General features: G+C 45.6%; 1 protein-coding gene across 1 annotated transcript in view; it reads right to left on the bottom strand.

The window, feature by feature from the left end:
* The window catches only part of DNAH11 (dynein axonemal heavy chain 11), a 498772-nt gene that overhangs the window by 212027 nt on the left and 265542 nt on the right, over positions 1-21203 (bottom strand). Inside the window, exons 49-52 of the mRNA XM_075315388.1 lie at positions 20127-20366; positions 18618-18779; positions 12666-12859; positions 9822-9984 (exon numbers count right to left, since the gene is read on the bottom strand). Coding sequence (XP_075171503.1) covers positions 9822-9984; positions 12666-12859; positions 18618-18779; positions 20127-20366 — 759 coding nt within the window. The remainder of the gene's footprint in view (positions 1-9821; positions 9985-12665; positions 12860-18617; positions 18780-20126; positions 20367-21203) is intronic.

Raw genomic sequence — 21203 nt, 5'->3', positions numbered from 1 at the left:
TTTTGGCGTTTTTAGAGCGTTTTTTTTCTGTGATGTCAAGACCAGCAAGGGTTCAAAAGTACCCGGATGCTGGGCCAGGTCGGGATTGACCTGGATCCAGCACTTGGGTAGTATAAAAGAAGGGAATTTTGTTTACTTACCGTAAATTCCTTTTCTTCTAGCTCTAATTGGGAGACCCAGACAATTGGGTGTATAGGCTATGCCTCCGGAGGCCGCACAAAGTACTACACTTAAAAGTGTTAGGCCCCTCCCCTTCTGCCTATACACCCCCCGTGCTCCCACGGGCTCCTCAGTTTTGGTGCAAAAGCAAGAAGGAGGAAAAATAATTATAAACTGGTTTAAAGTAACTTCAATCCGAAGGAAACTCGGAGAACTGAAACCATTCAACATGAACAACATGTGTACACAAAAAAACAGGGGCGGGTGCTGGGTCTCCCAATTAGAGCTAGAAGAAAAGGAATTTACGGTAAGTAAACAAAATTCCCTTCTTCTTTTTCGCTCTATTGGGAGACCCAGACAATTGGGACGTCCAAAAGCAGTCCCTGGGTGGGTAAAATAATACCTCGTAAGAGAGCCGTAAAACCGCCCTTTCCTACAGGTGGGCAACCGCCGCCTGAAGGACTCGTCTACCTAGGCTGGCATCCGCCGCAGCATAGGTATGCACCTGATAGTGCTTCGTGAAAGTGTGCAGGCTCGACCAGGTAGCCGCCTGACACACCTGTTGAGCCGTAGCCTGGTGCCTCAAAGCCCAGGACGCTCCCACGGCTCTGGTAGAATGGGCCTTCAGCCCTGAGGGAACCGGAAGCCCAGCCGAACGGTAAGCTTCGATAATTGGCTCCTTGATCCACCGAGCCAGGGTTGATTTGGAAGCCTGTGACCCTTTACGCTGGCCAGCGACAAGGACAAAGAGTGCATCCGAGCGGCGCAGGGGCGCCGTACGAGAAATGTAGAGTCTGAGTGCTCTCACCAGATCTAACAAGTGCAAATCCTTTTCACATTGGTGAACTGGATGAGGATAAAAAGAGGGTAAGGAAATATCCTGATTGAGATGAAAGGGGGATACCACCTTAGGGAGAAATTCCAGAACCGGACGTAGAACCACCTTGTCCTGGTGAAAAACCAGAAAAGGGGCTTTGCACGACAACGCTGCTAGCTCAGACACTCTCCGAAGAGAAGTGACTGCTACTAGAAAAACCACTTTCTGCGAAAGTCGTGAGAGGGAGATATCTCTCATTGGCTCGAATGGTGGTTTCTGAAGAACCATCAGCACCCTGTTTAGATCCCAGGGTTCTAACGGCCGCTTGTAAGGTGGAACGATGTGACAAACTCCCTGCAGGAACGTGCGTACCTGTGGAAGTCTAGCTAGGCGCTTCTGGAAAAACACAGAGAGCGCTGAAACTTGTCCCTTAAGGGAACCGAGCGACAAACCCTTTTCCAGTCCAGATTGAAGGAAGGACAGAAAAGTAGGTAATGCAAATGGCCAGGGAGAAAAACCCTGAGCAGAGCACCACGACAGGAAAATTTTCCACGTCCTGTGATAAATCTTGGCGGACGTTGGTTTCCTAGCCTGTCTCATAGTGGCAATGACTTCTTGAGATAACCCTGAAGACGCTAGGATCCAGGACTCAATGGCCACACAGTCAGGTTGAGGGCCGCAGAATTCAGATGGAAAAACGGCCCTTGAGACAGCAAGTCTGGTCGGTCTGGTAGTGCCCACGGTTGGCCGACCGTGAGATGCCACAGATCCGGGTACCACGACCTCCTCGGCCAGTCTGGAGCGACGAGGATGGCGCGGCGGCAGTCGGCCCTGATCTTGCGTAACACTCTGGGCAACAGTGCCAGCGGAGGAAACACATAAGGGAGCTGAAACTGCGACCAATCCTGAACTAAGGCGTCTGCCGCCAGAGCTCTGGGATCTTGAGACCGTGCCATGAACGTTGGTACCTTGTTGTTGTGCCGGGACGCCATGAGGTCGACGTCCGGCACCCCCCAGCGGCAACAGATCTCCTGAAACACGTCCGGGTGAAGGGACCATTCCCCTGCGTCCATGCCCTGGCGACTGAGATAATCTGCTTCCCAGTTTTCCACGCCTGGGATGTGAACTGCGGATATGGTGGAGGCCGTGGCTTCCACCCACATCAAAATCCGCCGGACTTCCTGGAAGGCTTGTCGACTGCGTGTGCCGCCTTGGTGGTTGATGTATGCCACCGCTGTGGAATTGTCCGACTGAATTCGGATCTGCTTGCCTTCCAGCCACTGCTGGAACGCTTTCAGGGCAAGATACACTGCCCGAATTTCCAGAACATTGATCTGAAGCGAGGACTCTTGCCGGGACCACGTACCCTGAGTCCTGTGGTGGAGAAAAACCGCTCCCCACCCTGACAGACTTGCGTCCGTCGTGACTACTTCCCAGGATGGGGGTAGGAAGGATTTCCCCTTCGATAATGAAGTGGGAAGAAGCCACCACCGAAGGGAAGCTTTGGTCGCCTGAGAGAGGGAGACGGTCCTGTCGAGGGACGTCGGCTTCCTGTCCCATTTGCGTAGGATGTCCCATTGAAGAGGACGCAGGTGAAACTGCGCGAAAGGGACTGCTTCCATTGCTGCCACCATCTTCCCCAGGAAGTGCATGAGGCGCCTCAAGGGGTGTGACTGGCCTTGAAGGAGAGATTGTACCCCTGTCTGTAGTGACCGCTGCTTGATCAGCGGAAGCTTCACTATCGCTGAGAGGGTATGAAACTCCATGCCAAGGTATGTGAGCGATTGGGCCGGTGTCAGATTTGACTTTGGAAAATTGATGATCCACCCGAAACTCTGGAGAGTCTCCAGGGTAGCGTCGAGGCTGTGTTGGCATGCCTCTTGAGAGGGTGCCTTGATCAACAGATCGTCCAAGTACGGGATCACCGAGTGACCCTGAGAATGGAGGACCGCTACTACAGTAGCCATAACCTTGGTGAAAACCCGTGGGGCTGTTGCCAGGCCGAATGGCAGTGCCACGAACTGCAGGTGTTCGTTTCCTATGGCGAAGCGCAAGAAGCGCTGGTGCTCTGGGGCAATCGGAACGTGGAGATAAGCATCTTTGATATCGATCGATGCAAGGAAATCTCCTTGGGACATTGAGGCGATGACGGAGCGAAGGGATTCCATCCGGAACCGCCTGGTCTTTACGTGTTTGTTGAGAAGTTTCAGGTCTAGGACAGGACGGAAAGACCCGTCCTTCTTTGGGACCACAAACAAGTTGGAGTAAAAACCGTGGCCCTGTTGATGAAGAGGAACAGGGACCACCACTCCTTCTGCCTTCAGAGTGCCCAGCGCCTGCAGAAGAGCCTCGGCTCTCTCGGGAGGCGGAGAAGACCTGAAGAATCGAGTCGGGGGACGAGAGATGAACTCTATCTTGTAACCGTGAGACAGAATGTCTCTCACCCAGCGGTCTTTTATTTGTGGCAGCCAAGCGTCGCAAAAGCGGGAGAGCCTGCCACCGACCGAGGATGCTACTAGAGGAGGTCGAAAGTCATGAGGAAGCCGCCTTGTTAGCGGTGCCTCCAATGTTCTTTTTAGGACGTGACTTAGACCGCCATGCATCAGAGTTCCTTTGTTCTTTCTGAGACCTTTTGGACGAGGAGAATTGGGACCTGCCCGCGCCCCGAAAGGACCGAAACCTCGCCTGCCCTCTCCTCTGTTGGGGAATGTTCTGTTTGGGCTGGGGTAAGGATGTATCATTTCCCTTGGATTGTTTGATGATTTCATCCAGACGCTCGCCAAACAGCCTGTCGCCAGAAATTGGCAAACTGGTTAAGCGCTTTTTGGAAGCAGAATCTGCCTTCCATTCCCGTAGCCACAAGGCCCTGCGGAGTACCACCGAATTGGCGGTCGCCACCGCCGTACGGCTCACAGAGTCCAGGACAGCATTAATAGCGTAAGACGCAATTGCCGAGGTCTGGGTGGTAATGGATGCCACTTGTGGCGCGGCCGTGCAAGTGGCTGCTTCAATTTGCGCTTGACCTGCTGAGATAGCTTGCAGCGCCCATACGGCTGCGAATGCTGGGGCAAAAGAAGCTCCGATAGCTTCATAGATGGATTTCAACCAGAGCTCCATCTGCCTGTCAGTGGCATCTTTGAGCGAGGCCCCATCTTCCACTGCAAGTATGGATCTAGCCGCCAGTCTGGAGATTGGAGGATCCACTTTGGGACATTGAGTCCAACCTTTAACCACGTCCGGGGGGAAAGGATAACGTGTATCCTTAAGGCGCTTAGAAAAACGCTTATCTGGACAAGCATGGTGATTCTGGATTGCCTCTCTGAAATCAGAGTGGTCTAGAAACATACTCTGTGTCCGCTTGGGAAACCTGAAACGAAATTTCTCCTGCTGAGAAGCTGACTCCTCCGCCGGAGGGGCTGAGGGAGAAATATCCAGCAACTGATGGACGGACGCAATAAGATCGTTCACTATGGCGTCCCCGTCTGGAGTATTAAGATTGAGAGCGCTCTCAGGATCAGAATCCTGATCAGCTGTCTCCGCATCATCAACCAAAGATTCCCCCCGCTGAGACCCTAAACAATATGATGTCGAGGGAAATTCTAAGCGAGCCCGCTTAGTCAATCTGGGGCTGGGGTCTAAGTCAGAACCCTCAGACTGGGATGTAGGAGATACCCCGGGAGGACATTGTTGGTCCAACTGAGGGGGGCCCGGGAACAACGATTCAACAGGGTCCCGTTGCTGAGATACCGGCCTGGACTGCAAGGCTTCTAGTATCTTAGCCATAGTCTCAGAGAGTTTAGCAAACTCAGTCCCCGTCACCTGGACAGTGTCAACAGGTGTCTCCCCCTGGGCCCCTCTTAGCATAGGCTCCGGCTGAAGAAGTGGCACAGGGGTCGAACACTGCACACAATGAGGGTCAGTGGAACCTGCCGGTAGTGGGGTCTTACAAGCGGCGCAGGCAGCATAATAAGCCTGTGTTTTGGCACCCCTGCCTTTTGTGGGTGCCATGCTATAGTTTTCCTTGAGTTACACAAAAGGGTATATAGCCAGAATGCACTGTGCTCATACAGTGTAAAGTATATATGATACACAAATAATGTACCAATACACTACAGCACCATGGGGCTAGCACCAACAGGTGCTGCTTACCAGCCGCCTAAAGCGGTTGTGAGGCCACCAGAGACCGTGTCTGGGTCTCCCAGGACTTGTCCCTCTTCTGCAGCGTCGGTGGAGCTGACAGGAATGGCTGCGGCGTCCTGACGAGATGAGGGAGCTGTGGGCGTGGCCGAGAAAAAGCGCGAACTGGTGCTCACACCGTGCACAGTGAGGGGGGTGGAATATGTAAATCATACTCCAGCCCTCAGAGCTGCTCGCTCCGTGCAGCGTCCCGCCCTTCCCCCTGCCTGTCAGGGCTGAGGACGTGAGAAAAGTAAACTAGGCCGCAAGGAAGCCGGGGACTCTAGTAATAAACGCGGCCGCCGTAAAAGCACGGCCGGCGTGAAAGTCCCCGGCGAACTACAAGTCCCAGCCGCGCCGCAGTGTCCCATGGCAGCGGCGGTTAGTGCGGTAGCCCTTACATATAAACACACTCAGCGACGCTGAGTGTGTAATGGCACATATAGACCCGGTCAGCGCCGCGGTCCCCGGTGCACTAGCACACCCAGCAAAGCTGAGGTGATGCCGTGCGCGGTCCCCACAGGGATACAGAGTACCTCCAAGATGCAGGGCCATGTCCCTGAACGATACTCGGCTCCTATCCATCAGGCTCCACAGGAGTTGTGGATGGAGCACGGTCTCAGTGCCTGGAGACCGGTAAGATCCCACTTCACCCAGAGCCCAGAGGGGGATGGGGAAGGAAAGCAGCATGTGGGCTCCAGCCTCCGTACCCGCAATGGATACCTCAACCTTAACAACACCGCCGACAAGAGTGGGGTGAGAAGGGAGCATGCTGGGGGCCCTATATGGGCCCACTTTTCTTCCATCCGACATGGTCAGCAGCTGCTGCTGACTAATCTGTGGAGCTGTGCTGTGCGTGTCTGACCTCCTTCGCACAAAGCAAAAAACTGAGGAGCCCGTGGGAGCACGGGGGGTGTATAGGCAGAAGGGGAGGGGCCTAACACTTTTAAGTGTAGTACTTTGTGCGGCCTCCGGAGGCATAGCCTATACACCCAATTGTCTGGGTCTCCCAATAGAGCGAAAAAGAAAAAAAAAAATAGTAAAGCTATACTTGCCAGTCTCCGGTAGATGCTAGAGTGTAAGGGCTCCTTCCAGATATGACGTCATTCAACAGGCCCCTATCACATGGAGGGCAGGGGGAAAGCCTGATTGTATTGGAAGGGAGAAAACATTGCAAAGCTCACTAACCAAGCCGTTCACGCCCACTAACGCAGCTGATCACACCCACTAACCTGGAAAGAGCCCATACATTCTAGGCTCAACCGTACCTGCTCCCGCGGGCCCCTCCTACTTCAGGTGCCGCTCATTAGCCTCATGCATATTCACTGTTCCCCTCCCCCCCACTGGAGTCTGTGGGTCTATCGTACAGTAAAAAATAAATAAAAAAATGACGTAGGGTCATTATCAGCTGCTGTCACTAAAGAAGCTGCTGATTTTATAAACTTTACTTTCTTGGATTTCAAAACCTAAACATCCGAGCTGACCACTACAGGTATGTATAGAATCAGCCTGATAGTGCCAGTATAGCACTGGATTTAGGTTATATACATTCTAACATGCTGTATATAAAAGCCCAGGCCGCTTTTTAGAACGTAAAAATCACTTTATAATACTCACCTAACGGTTGCTGTGATGGAGTGGGGTCAAAAGGGGCATCTCCGTTCTCCGGTGCCGGCCCCTCCTCTTTCGGCCATCTTTGTTGTCTTTCTTTTGAAGCCAGGGTGCATGACGTGTCCTACGTCATCCACACTCGCCGGCATTGAAGTTCTGCGCAGGCGCACTTTGATCTGCCCTGAGCAGTGCAGATTAAAGTATTGTAGTGCGCCTGCGCAGGACTGGCGAGTGTGTATGACATAGGACGCGTCATGCACACAGGCTTCAGAACGAGAACGAAGATGGCCGAAAGAGGAGGCGCTGGCACCGGAGAAAGGAGACGCCCATAAGGCCCACCTCCACCACAGCGACCGTTAGGTGAGTATTATAAAGTGATTTTTACGTTCTACACAGCGGTGCATGTTAGAATGCTTTATATAAGAGCCCACTGGTGGTGGCCGCAGCTTATAGGCCCCAAATCTGCTGATAGGTTCCCTTTAAACTTTTGGTACTCTCAGATTGAAGGGTTCATTATAGTAAAGCTGTAATAAAATTTTGGGCATAAGAAAATTAAACTTCCTTGGATCAGATCTGCCAAGCAGCAACCTAAACAACTCCCAATCCCTTCTAGTTTGGAAACATCTGCTGCTAGTGAGGTATCCTTTCGCAGAAAAGTATTGGAAGCTGCAGTTGCCTAAAATTTCCCTTCTAGTTTCTTTTGTACTTTCCCTTCATATGCTGCCTGGGGATAAGGAAAGTTTACATTTTCTGCGAGTCCATGGACAGTACAGATATCCTCCCATTAAAGTTTTCTAATGCTGCATGCTTAGGCTGCTTTCACACTACGTCTTTTTAACATGCGTCCTGAACGTTTTTTTAACGCAGAAACGGATCCAGTGCAAATGCGTTTTCATTTCAATGCATTTGCAATGGACTCGCGTTAACATGCGTTCACCTGCGTTTGCGTGCGTTATAGTGAGGATCCAGCGACTTGCAGTTTTTTAACGTCTTTCAAAAACGCTACTTGTAGCGTTTTTGAGCTGCGTCCAACTTCTGCAAATTGCTGGATCCTGACTAAACAGCACGCAAACGCATGTGAACGCTGGCGTGCTGATAGGCAGGATCCTGCTTGCTCTACTGAGCATGCACAGAAGCCAGCCCCGTGATCAGTCTATCTCTCTCCTACCTCTCTGTCTCTCTCCTCCCTCTCTCTCTGTCTCTCCCCCTCCCTCTTCCCCACCTGAGAGCTGTGGACACTCGTAACCAAGGTAAACATCGGGTAACCACTTATCTTAGTTACCCGATGTTTACGTTGGTAACGTGTGCAGGCAGCCCGGCTCCTAGCAGCTGCAGACGCTTGTAACCAAAGTAAATATCGGGTATCCAAGCAAGTATACCCGATGTTTACCTTGGTTACGAGCCTCGCAGCTGTCAGATGCCGGCTCCCAGTCTGGCACGTTTAGTTTCCCTCACTCCCGATCATATGACTCCAATGCCTGCCCCTAAACAGCCAGTGACAGGATCCTGCAAAGTAACACATGCGTTTGCATGCGTTTTTTGCTGTAAAAGCAGGATCCGCTTTTGCAGCAAAAAAACGTTCAGGACGCATGTTAAAAAGACGTAGTGTGAAAGCAGCCTTACATGAGTGTTTTTAACTCAGGATGTATGTATGTTAGTTTATTAGTTACCGGGAAGAGTATAGAGAGAATACATGGTGGCAGTTTGGGGGTCCCCAGCGAAGTTGTCAGTTTCCTTTTAACTATTTGGTCCCAAACACTTTTTTTTTTTCTTCTGTCCTAGCTGGGAGGAAGTCAGATATTAACCCTTCATTCTCTGCCTTCAGACTGAAGGAAAGAAGACATTTCTGGGAGACAATGTATACTTTCTGCCAAATGTAGGTTTGTTGTGTCATCGAGGACATATTTTGCAAGTAGTGCCAATATATTTTATCTGAATATTAGTTGGATAGTCTTTGGCAGGGAGCGTAAAAAAATATTTTTATTTATTTTAAGTTCCTCATTTAGTATTGCGGCAATGACAATCATACGCTCAGTTTTTCAATGCTTTAAATTAGAAATAATGTTGTTACGGGTTAAACAGTAATTTTAAAGGAATTATGTCTGCCTCAACCAAACTGATAATATAAGCTAAGCACAGCCTCTTATAGAAGATATAGCCCCTAGAAAAATCTTTAGTCTTCTAATCATTGCCTCTGTGCTGCAGAAAACATAGTTTAATCAAATATATCAATTATGGTGCTTGGTGGACCCTGGGTATGGTCAGGAGTAGAGATGAGTGAACCTGAGGTTCAATTTTCGAACCGAACAACAACTTAAAAAATCATGGTTCGGGTTTGGATGCTTTACGTGCGAACTTCACATGCGCGAGCAATGCTGTGCTCAGGTATGCTCAGTGCTGAGCCCTGTGCGAGCCGCTTGCAGTGTTTGATCGGTGCACACTGGGGGTAACATCAGCACGATTACATGTAGTGTGTAACCCCAAAAATTGTTTGAAAAAGCCCGTCCACCTTCCCCAGAAGTGATGTTTATGGCTGGCTGTTTGTGAGCAGAGACTCAAACTGCCAAACAGTTACTTGCTCCGGGGTTCGGGTCAAGCTCGAGCCAGTGGAGGCTCAGTTCCTTGGCTGCCAGCGAGCTGAACCTCCACGGAACCGCTGATCTCTAGTCAGGAGGCTCAGCCCACTGGCTTGACATGCTCCTGCCTCTCTTAGTGGTGACTGACAGCGCTCGATTACCTGGGCTTGAACTGCATATCTTGCGTGCTCCAGGTCGCCAGCACTGTCAATCAAGAGTGAGGGAGGAGGGAACAATGCAAAACCATAGGTGGGAATAGTGTATTTAGCCTTCTGGACATAACAAGGGTGCACCAAGTAGCTAAATTTGCACATTAAATTAAACATCAGGTTCTCAAATGAAGGCAGGGATTAGTGCAATTTTTATAGGGGCTATATTTCCTTGAAGGCCATATGCTTAGCTTATACTGTCAGTTGGGTACCCAATTTAGTTTTTACTGAATACAGGCATAGAGGTCAACTTGTATTGGCTGCTTGTCTTACTCTCAAGTCTTGGATCCCGTATCCATTTTTCAAAGTAACCTGAAACACTTCAAGAGAGCTGATGTACGCCGCCAACTTTGACAGACTTTGTTTACCACTGCCACCAACTCCAATAAGTAGAGCATAACCACGAGGCGCTTCCAAAATGCGGCTAATACGACATCTGAAACAGAATCCAGCATATAGGAAAAAGATCAATCAATGAATTAGGCCTTAAAAAAATAGAATCTTTCAAGATATATGAATTATATTATGCATTTCTAGTTTGCTCCAGATATGTTGTAGATTTCAGGTGAGAGATTGCTGACAAAGATGGCACCACTGATTGTTTGGGATCAACCTAGTGCATACTCCACAAATATCGAGTGAAGAGGAAGGAAGAAAGGAAGCATGCAAATCCCAATGGATCTCCATATAAAACAAATTATTTTATTTCTGTATATTTGTACTTTAAAATGATTTTTGATATGGAAATCCTTGTGACTCACATACTTCCTTTTTTTCTTCCTCTGCATTGAGATTTTAGGTGAGAATTCTGTGCACAGAGCTGCAACAAATCATAGTACAAATATTACTGAATTAGGTTTTCAAAACCACATTTACCCATACTGTAGTCACTTTTATGGCAAACTGCAGATTAGTAAATCTAATGGATGTCCTACATATGAAGGATTTGTTGCAGGACTTTAATGTGGATTTCTCCTTTTGCAATTCAGTGATTATGCTATGGATTTGTGGCACAACCACAAATGAAAAATTCTGTTGGCTCAGCAATAACATGTTTTCAATAATATGTTTTGTTACTTTAGCAAAATATAAAAACAATTTGATCTGGAAAGGAATCCGACAACATAATTTGACACCCAAACTATTTATATGTGCATGAAGCTCTTTTAAAGACAGGTCTAACAATACCTTTACATGGCTAGACTGTTCCTCTATTACTAGGAACTCAGTGTTTGAATTGATATGCAAATGAGGTTTTAGAGCTGTGGTAGACATGAAGCCTCTGTCACTCCAGCTCTTTTCCCCGCCCACCACCGCATCCTCTTGCTTCACTGACAGATAGCGCTGCCTCCTTGCTGTATTAGCTTAGCTGTTGCCTCCTATTATCGTCACAGTATCCCTGTGATGCTGAAATCCTGCGCATGTGCACCGCAATTGCAGACGTTCCACTGTAGTGTGCTGCCCTTCTATGGGCATTGGCTTCAGATTTCTTCTATGCAGGATCACTGAGGAAGAAATAGCTGTGACTCTCCAGCGTCTGCACAGAAGAAACATCAAGCCAATGCCCCATAGCCTGGAAGACTTATTTTACATAGAGGGATAAAAGATGATTTTTCCACAAAAAGGCATCTGGTATGAGGTATACACAGCACTCGTATACCTGTATATCCAAAGTAACAGGTTAGATACGTCAAAAGGGGTGACAGATTCCCTTTAAAGCTGGTGTGGCAGAGGCTTCAGATTTAACATTGGCATTTGCAGTCATTTGCATATCAATTAAACTTCTGATTTCTTAGTAATGGAGGAACGGATTGGCCATGTAAATGTATTGATGGACATATCTTTAAAAGTCCTACATGTGGATATAAATAATTATAAATACCGTATTTTTCAGACAATAAGACGCAATGGACCATAAGACGCACCCTGGCTTTAGAGGAGGAAAATAGGAAAATAAAATTTTAAGCAAAAAATGTGGTCAGGACACACTGTTATGGGGCGAGGATCTGCTGCTGACACTGTTATGGGGGTAATGGCCCCAAATTCTCTATTACCCCATCCTGGTAATGATCCTCCTGCCTTGTATATGATCCCCATCCTTGTATATATGTCCACCATTCTGGTATGTGCCCACATCCAGGTACCGTATATGCCCACATCCTGATATGTGCCCCCATCCTGCTATATAACCCCCATCCTGGTATATGGCCCGCATCCTGTGGCACACAAAAAAGAAATGTTTATACTCAACTTTCCTCGCTCAACGCAGCATCGCTCGTCTTCCTGTCTGTGCCAGCAGCAGTGCCGCTGACCTGTGTGGAGCTGTGTGCACAGCGATGACGTCATCACTGTGCGCACCTCTCTCCACACATATCAGTGGGCCGGCAGACAGGAGGTCATCACGATGCTGCAGGGAACGGTGACCAGTGAGTATACTTATTCACTTCCCCCCACGCTGATGATGCGCGGGGGACAGTGAATAGAGCCACACATGATTACTCCAGACTGTAGTTGCCAGGGATGATCACGTGGGCCGGCTGTTAATTATGCACGCATCCCCCGCCCATCATCCTGCCCACCTGTCAGTGCTGGCTTCAGCGCTGAGAGATGATGGGCGGGAGGATGCAGTACATATGAAAAGAGGCTAATGAGTGGGCCCACTTGGTCATGGTAGGCGCTGCTACAGCCTGCTCATGCTGCCGATGACTTGCTCCACCGCAGCACCCTCATTCTCTGGACTATATATACATTCCCCGGACTATATATACACATTCGGACTATAAGACGCACCTCCCACTTTCCCCCAACATTTGGGGGAAAAAATTGCGTCTTATAGTCCGAAAAATACGGTAGTTTAGGAGGTTATTTCCTGCTGAAGGATAAGTTTCAAAGAGTTTTCCCAGTACTATGATATTGATGACCTGCTCTTAAGATATGTCGGCTATATCGGATTGATGGAGGTCTGACTTCTGACACCACCATCGATCAGCTGTTATCAACTCCAGCACCGGCCAAATAGAAACCATGTACGGGACAGATCACTCTAGATGTCATATACATATTCCGAAAACTTTAAAAAATGCAATTTTACCTGACTCAATAAGTTTGGTTACTTACACATGTTGCATTGCATCTTCAAACAGGACAAGATTCATGGCTGCATTAAGTTCGTTGTAGCTGTCAAGCGTTTCAACAAGTGTTTTTCTAAGGGCATCCCATCCTTGAACTGGCAAATAAGAAGGAGCCCCAACACCATTTGCAAAATGGCAAAATATAAGTGGCTGTTTTAAGAAAACATGGTCTTCTATGCCCTAGGATGAATCAAAGTTATATTTTCAATGATTACAGAAGTTACTGTAAATCACCTTCTCATGTTAACTTTTTAATGACTAAGCCTCAAAGGATATACAGTATGTCACAAAAGTGAGTACACCCCTCACATTTTTGTAAATATTTTATTATATCTTTTCATGGAACAACACTGATGATATAACACTTTGATACAATGTAAAATTGTCACTGTCCAGCTTATATAACAGTATAAATTTGGTGTCCTCGAAATAACTCCTCACACAGGCCTTAATGCCAACAACGCTTGCAATAAAAGTGAGTACACCCTTACGTGAAAATGCCCGAAGTGTCAATATTTTGTGGGACCACCATTATTTTCAAGGACAGCCTTAATTCTCTTGGGCATGGAGTTCACTAGAGCTTCACATAAGACACTGGAATCCTCTTCCATCCTTCATGACAACATCACAAGGCCGATGGATGTTAGGGATCTTGCTCTCCTTCACCTAACATTTGAGGATGTCCCACAGATGCTCAATAGGGTTTAGGTCTGGAGAAAGTCTTGGCCAGTCCACCACCTTTACCCTTAGTTTCTTTAGCAAGGCAGTGGTCATCTTGGAGGCGTGCTTGGGGTTGTAATGGTGGAATACTGCCCTATTGCCCAGTTTACGAAGGGAGTGGATCATGCTCTGCTTCAGTATGTCACTGTACATGTTGCCATTCTTGGTTCCCTTAATGAACTGTAGCTACCCAGAGCCGGCAACACTCATGCAGCCCCAAACCATGATACTCCCACCACCATGCTTGACTGTAGGCAAGACATACCTAACTTTGTACTCCTCACCTAGTTGCCGCCACACACGTTTGACTAAATTTGAACCAAAGAAAAAGGTGTATCTTGGTCTCACCAGACCACAGAACATGGTTCCAGTAATCTATTTCCTTCGTCTGCTTGTCTTCAGCAAACTGTTTGTGAACTTTCTTGTGCATCATCTGTATTAGAGTATCAGTATTAGAGAGTGATAACACCAAATGTAACACCCTGTTCCCCATTCACACGTGAGACCTTGTAACACTAATGATTCACATGACACCATGGAAGGAAAATGGCTAATTGGGCACACTTTTAACCATTTGCATTTAGGGGTGCACTCACATTTGTTGCCAGTGGTTTAGACATTAATGGCACCAAATTTACACTGTTATACAAGCTGTACACTGACTACTTTACATTGTATCTAACTGTCATATCTTCAGTGCTGTCCCATGAAAATATATAATAAAATATTAACAAAAAATGAGGGGTGTACTCACTTTTGTGATATACCATACTAATCAGCCAATTTTTTTACTTTCAAGCTTGTGGCTTCATAGATTGGGAGCTACATTTTTTCATGTTATTATAGTTATTACTATTAGTAATTTGTAGGATTTTTTTATATAAGTAAATAACAAAATACATTTTATATATAAAAAAACACCATTTATTTTTTGAGAATGGGGAGTTTTTTTTTAATAACACTGTGCAACAATTATTTTGCTACTGAGAGAAAAAATGTGTGATTTATGCTAAGTTGAATGCACTGAAAGTGCGCCACGTTTTTTGGACAAACTTCTGAATTTTTAACCCGTTAGATAACAGTAAACCTATACATGTCTGGTGTCTACGAACTCTTACCGACCTGAGGCATCACACTGACACATTAGTTTTACCATACATTGAACACGGTGAATAAAATACCCCAAAAACAATCGTGCAATCACACTTTTTTTGCAATTTTTCTGCACTGTGATTTTTTCTCCGTTTTCCAGTACATTATATGGTAAAACTTATGGTTTCTTTTAAAAGTAGAACTCGTCTCACAAAAATAAGCCTTTATATGGCAAAACTGACGGAAATATAAAAAAGTTACGCCTCTCTGAAGAACGAGAGCAAAAAACAAAACGGAAAAATGGAAAATCGCCCGGGGGTGAAGGGGTTAAACATAATAAAATTTCCTGACATGTTACAACAATTCTGACTTCGGATTTGGAATATGCACACTCAATTTACTATAGGAAAAAGGTGTTTGCGCAGTAGCAGACGAAAAGTTATTTTTTGTTGCGCAGGGTAATTTATTTAGAATATTTGCCTAAGAAAAAAATAAAAGGTGTTGACGTTAGTAACAAATAGAACTGATTTCTGTCTGCTGGGACCCATCACTTCTGCTACGCTAGCTAGACACCCAATCCAATACAAGCATCGCCATCGCCAGGTTAACACACTGATCATTAATTAAACTAAGGAGATAATTAAAAGAAGTAGATTAATAATAAAACTTCTCAAAGAATACTTGCCTAATCTGTCTGCCAGAGTTTCCTAAGAAGGCTGCTGGCAGATGCCACTGGGGATCAGTCCTGTCTAATAGCTAGGTCTTAAAAAAATTCAACTTCATAATCCTGTCAGACTTACATATCTGATACAGTCGAGTGTTTTTTTTAACTTTTGTGATGTGTGTATGCATCACAACAATTCCCACTGTACTCAAAAGATCAGCAGTGGAGACAGGGATGATAACCATAAGTCCGACCCAGGCAGTGACAAGTAACAGTGGCGATAATGACAAATGGCCGCCTTACTATGGGTAAAGGAATCTTCACAAGGACAGGAAATAATTATTTAAAAAACTAAGTGGTTTCAAGTTATAGTCAATTATATTTATATTGTTAACTCAACACATAGCCATTAATTGTCTAAGCAGGCTGGCAACAAAAAAAAAAAGTACACTCCTAAGTGACAATGGCCAAATTGTCCCCAATTAGCTATTTTCCCACTCTGTGTCATGTAATTCATTAGTGTTACAAGGTCTCAGGTGTGAATGGAGAGCAGGCATGTTAAATTTGGTGGTATCCTTCACGCACTCTCTTTGTTACTACTGAACCCTAATGCGGGCGTCACACGAGACGATCTATCGTGCGATGCATCGTCGGGGTCACGGTTTTCGTGACGCACATCCGGCATCGTTCACAACGTCGTCTCGTGTGACACCTCCGAGCGACGCAGAATCGGTCACAAATCGTGAGTCGTGTACACGTCGCTTATTTTTAAAAAAATGTTTATTTTTCATGGCGCCGGTTGTTCATCGTACCCGGGGTAGCACACATCGCTCCGTGTAACACCCCGGGAACGATGAACACAGCTTACCTGTGTCCCGCGGCACCCGCCGGCTATGCGGAAGGAAGGAGGTGGGCGGGATGTTTACGCCCTGCTCATCTCCGCCCCTCCGTTTCTATTGGCAGGCGACTGTCTGACGTCGCTGTGACGCCAAACGTCCCACCCCCTTCAGGAAGAGGATGTTCACCGTCCACAGCGAGGTCGCTCTGCAGGTAAGTTCGTGTGACGGTGGTTTAATGACTTTGTGCGACAGGGGCAGCGATTTGCCCGTAACGCACAAACGATGGGGGCGAGTACGATCGCTCGTGCGATCGCACGATAGATCGTACCGTGTGATGCCCGCATAACACTCTCACGGGGAAGGACAAACTAGGGGAGATGTAACACCAGAAATCCACAGGTACAGGCTATTACTTGCCTTAGACCTGAAACTGATTTGTCCCTGCCTGACAAAAGAGGTTGGGAAGCTAAGGTGCTCCTATTTGTCGATGGCTGTCTCTGAGTTTCCTTAGCTATAAAACAAGTGTACACAAAAACAATAAACATAAATGAAGTGCATAAAAGGGAGGGTGAGACACAGGGCCAGGAAAGTGCAAACACTGTCGTACAGGAATAATAGAAATCAAAAGGAGAGAGAGAGACTGGTGGGACTCGGATCGGAACCTCGAACCGTGCAGATCCGGATTTTTCAGATCCGGGTCCGCTCAACACTAATCAAAAGGAATAACAGAATAAGTGGAAATCCAGATTAAACAGAATAGGAGATAACTGGGAAGGGATTCACACTAAAGGCCGCTTTACATGCAATGACATCGCTAAGGAGATATCGTTGGGGTCACGGAATTTGTGAAGCATATCCGGCGTCGTTAGCAACGTCGTTGCGTGTGACACCTACGAGCGACCGCTAACGATCCGAAAAACGGCAAAAATCATTGATTGTTGACATGTCGTTCCTTTCCCAAATATCGCTGCTCATTTTGGACGCAAGCTGTTCGTCGTTCCTGAGGCAGCACACATCGCTACGTGTGACACCCTGGGAACGACAAACAACAGCGTTCCTGCATCCTCCGGCAACGAGGTTGGAGTGACGTTAATGCGGCTGCTCTCCGCCCCTCCGCTTCTATTGGTGGCCCGCTGTGACGCCGCACGGACCTCCCGCTTAAAAAAAGAGTTTCTTCGCAGGCCACAGCGACGTCGTTAAAAAGGTATATGCGTGTGACGCGTACTAGCGATATTTTTCACCACGGCCAGCGATTTGCCCGTGACGCACGCACGATGGGGGCGGGTGCAATCGCTAGCGATGTCACAGCGTGTAAAGCGGCCTTTACTGCAAGGAATAGCATTGGCAATGTCTCAGTAAGAAAACCTTAACTGAGGAACTAGGACTCCAGACAACCACCCATCCTGAAATATAGCAAGCACTGAGGCATGTGTGTCGAAAATATAAAAAGCCGCTCCCAAAATATGATTTGGAAAACCAAACACACTGGAATAGAAAAGTTTAATCTGCCCAATTCCAGCCTTGCAGAAGCATCACCGATCCTCTACCAAATGTCACAGTGTGTGCAAGACACTGTGGCTTGTACACTTCTCCATCTCTCCATCTAACCATTAGATGACCAGGTATTGGGCAAAGCTGAAAATTAGAGTCATCAGAGAAGATTACCTTACTCTAGAAATTGGGCAGGAATTGGGCAGATTAAACCTTTCGAAGGATGTATGAATCAAGCCGCATACAAGGTTATCCTGGAAAAACAGTTGCTTCCTTCTGCTCAGGCAATGTTCATCAACTCTGAAGATTGTTTTTTTCCAGCAGGACAATGTGCCATGCCACACAGCTAGAGAAATCAATGTGTGGATGAAGGACCACCACATCAAAACCCTATCATGGGCAGCCCAATCTCCAGACCTGAACCTCATCGAAAACCTATGGAATGTAATCAAGAAGAAGATGGACTGTCACAAGCCATCAAACAAAGAAGAACTGCTCAAATTGTTGCACCAGGAGTAGCATAAGGTCACCCAAAAAGCAGTGTCACAGACTGGTGGAAAGCATGCCAAGACGCATGAAAGCTGTGATTAAAAATCATGGTTATTCCACAAAATATTGATTTCTGAACTCTTCCGGAGTTAAAACATTAGTATTGTTGTTTCTAAATGATTATGAACTTGTTTTCTTTGCATTATTTGAGGTCTGAAAGCAATGCATTTTTTTTTGTTATTTTAACCATTTCTCATTTTCAGAAAATAAATACAAAATATATTGCTTGGAAATTCAGAGACATGTTAACAGTAGTTTATAGAATTAAAAAAAATACATTTTACTCTAAAATATATCTATAAAGAGAAAAATTAGAAAAACTGACAATTTTGCAGTGGTCTCTTAATTTTTGTCAGAGCTGTATATATACAAAATCAAGAAAGATACTGTGCAACCTGAAACCATTACATATCCTTCTTAGATTCTTGAAATACATATATATTTTGGTCTTTAAGAAATAATACCTACAACAGGTACATTTTCATGATTATTATGAATAACCCACAACTCTAATGTAAAAAATTACAAAAGAAAATGTGTACAGGACACTTTCCTCTACAACATAAGTAATCGAGAGCCTTACTTCAAAGTATTTTCTTGCGGTGTCATAAAGAATTTTCTTAAATAAATCTGAGTCTTTGGCTTCTACCAACTTGTCTCCGTACACACGAGATGACTCGTGAAGCCAAAGCAAAACCAGATCACTTGGTTGCTTCAAACAATCTGGAGTAGCAAACAAAATGCCCTTAAACAAAAAAAGAATATGCAGTTTAGTGGATATCCAAACTATGCAACCAGAATATATTTATCTCAGAGGATGGTATTACTGTATATGTCAAGAATTCATATAGGGTCAAATCAACAATCAATCAATCTAAATAAGAGTAAAGCAGGTTTTACACGCTGCAACAGCGCAAGCCGAAGCTATCGATGCCGAGCGCTATAACACCCGCCCCCGTTGTACGGCCGTTATGTGTTGATCGCTGCCGTAGCGAACATTATCGCTACGGCAGCATCACACGCACTTACCTGCCCTGCGACGTTGCTGTGACCGGCGATCCACCTCCTTTCTAAGGGGGCGGTTCGTTCAGCGTCACAGCGACGTCACAGCAGCGTCACTGAACCGCCGCCCAATAGAAAAGAAGTGTCGGAGATGAGCGATCGGAACATGCCGCTGACCTCCTTCCTTCCGCCTTTCCCGGTGGAGGCAGGTAAGGAGATGTCTGTCGCTCCTGCGGTGTCACACACAGCGATGTGTGCTGCTGCAGGAACGACAAACAACATCGTACCTGTCGCTGCAGCGATATTATGGAAATGAGTGACGTGACAACGAGCAACGATTTTTGACGTTTTTGTGCTCGTTGATCGTCACTCATTTGCGTTACACGTTGCGATGTCGGTAACGGCGCCGGATGTGCGTCACTAACGAGGTGACCCCGACGATATATCGTTGCCGTTGTCGCAACGTGTAAAGCCCGCTTAAGTGGTAATCCAGCACCCGTAGTTCAGTCTTCATTGAAAAGTAAAACATCCTTTATTCACAAAACATGTTAAAAACATTCATATTTAAAATCAGAACAGCCTTCTGCATTTCAGGTCATAGAGACCCTTACTCATAGGTAGTACATATACAAATAAGAACAATATATACAATGCTGAAGACAGGAAATGATAAACAGATGGAACACATTGATTAGGATTACGTAATGCAAAATTAACTCATTCTAGAACAAAAAATTGAGTTTGAAAACATGAACGTGATAAGTTACAAAATGTAGGCATGAATGCGATTATGATGGCATACTTTATCTCAATAGTGGTATAAACTTTCCCGAATTGTAGGACACATTTTGCAGATAACAATGAACTACTATATTTTACTTTCTGTAAATCTGGCTATTAGCATATCTGTTAGCATATGTTCTAATAGAAATCAGCATAAGTAGGAGTACATTCTCTTTTTCATGTACTGTATCTACCTAGCATATTATTTGCTATGACAAAAACACTTTATGCCCACTAGTTTTAAAAAATATACTAGGAAAAAACTAGCTTTACAATTGTCTGCATATAGAAAAAACATTGTGCATACCTGAAAAATATTGGAGATATCTCTTAAGTTAAAAATATAATGAAATTTGATGGCTGTTGGAAGGAAATTCTGCACCATTTTCTGGCTAAGCCACATTGCAGCCTGAATCATAGTTGGTCCAGTTCGCAGAATTGATGGGTGGAATGAGTGTTGCTGGAAGTGGAAACTAAGGATCTTGGCAAATATGGCTTCTAGTGCATCATTTGAAGGAAAACTCACAGCAAAAACAGTAAAATGTCTCTGAAAGTCCAAGAAAAAAAATCCATATAGTATAAAACAGTTCAGAAATGGTAACACTAATAACAATGAATTTGTTTCTAAAAGCTTAAATTAATAATTTATCTCAACAAATATCAGACAATAGCTTACAGTTCAAGCTACAGATATATTCACTAAGACAATTCAAAGGATGATACAATATTTCCAGTGTTGTAGTAGATTATCCAGATATATATGGATACAATACAAGAGATGTTTTATTGTTTTCCTTAAATGCATGAATGTTTCATGAAAAATTATTTTTCCGATTGGGTTTAATTTATAATTTGGAGCTGTCTGACGCCTGCAGCCTCTGTGCGTCACTGTACATGACTGGCTGCAGACACTGTTAATAAAACCCATTGTGATTGTTAAGTGCTCTAAAGTACACAGCATTTGTGGTCACGGTCACATGCCTATGCTCAGGAAGTTTGAGCCCAACAGTGGTCATGGTCTGGATGGATACTTGGTATCTGGACCCTAGATAAACCATTGCAAAAAAAATAAACCACATGGTATGAATTTTTTGTGGTCACCTTCTCTATTCAAATCAGCCAGATGGAGGGGAAAAAAGAAAAAGAAAACAAAAGACAGTTTTAACTTCAGTCTGGTAAATAGATCCTACGATAATGTTAACATATACACTGGGAGCTTTTCCCAGTGTGCACTGTTAGCTAAGTGCACGACCACTCATCAAATTTAATTAGAAGTCAATCCCAAGCTACAAGCTATTATAAAGAAACAAACTGGTCTGTGCTCAATTTCTTCGGGGCCATCGGTGACTCTTTGCAGCTTCTTTGACTGCGATGCTGACGTCAC

Source organism: Anomaloglossus baeobatrachus, chromosome 6 (genome assembly GCF_048569485.1).
Source record: "Anomaloglossus baeobatrachus isolate aAnoBae1 chromosome 6, aAnoBae1.hap1, whole genome shotgun sequence".
In the NCBI taxonomy this organism is placed as follows: Eukaryota; Metazoa; Chordata; class Amphibia; order Anura; family Aromobatidae; genus Anomaloglossus; species Anomaloglossus baeobatrachus.
Note: the sequence above shows the minus strand (reverse complement) of the source record. Positions and strands in the feature narration are given on the sequence as shown.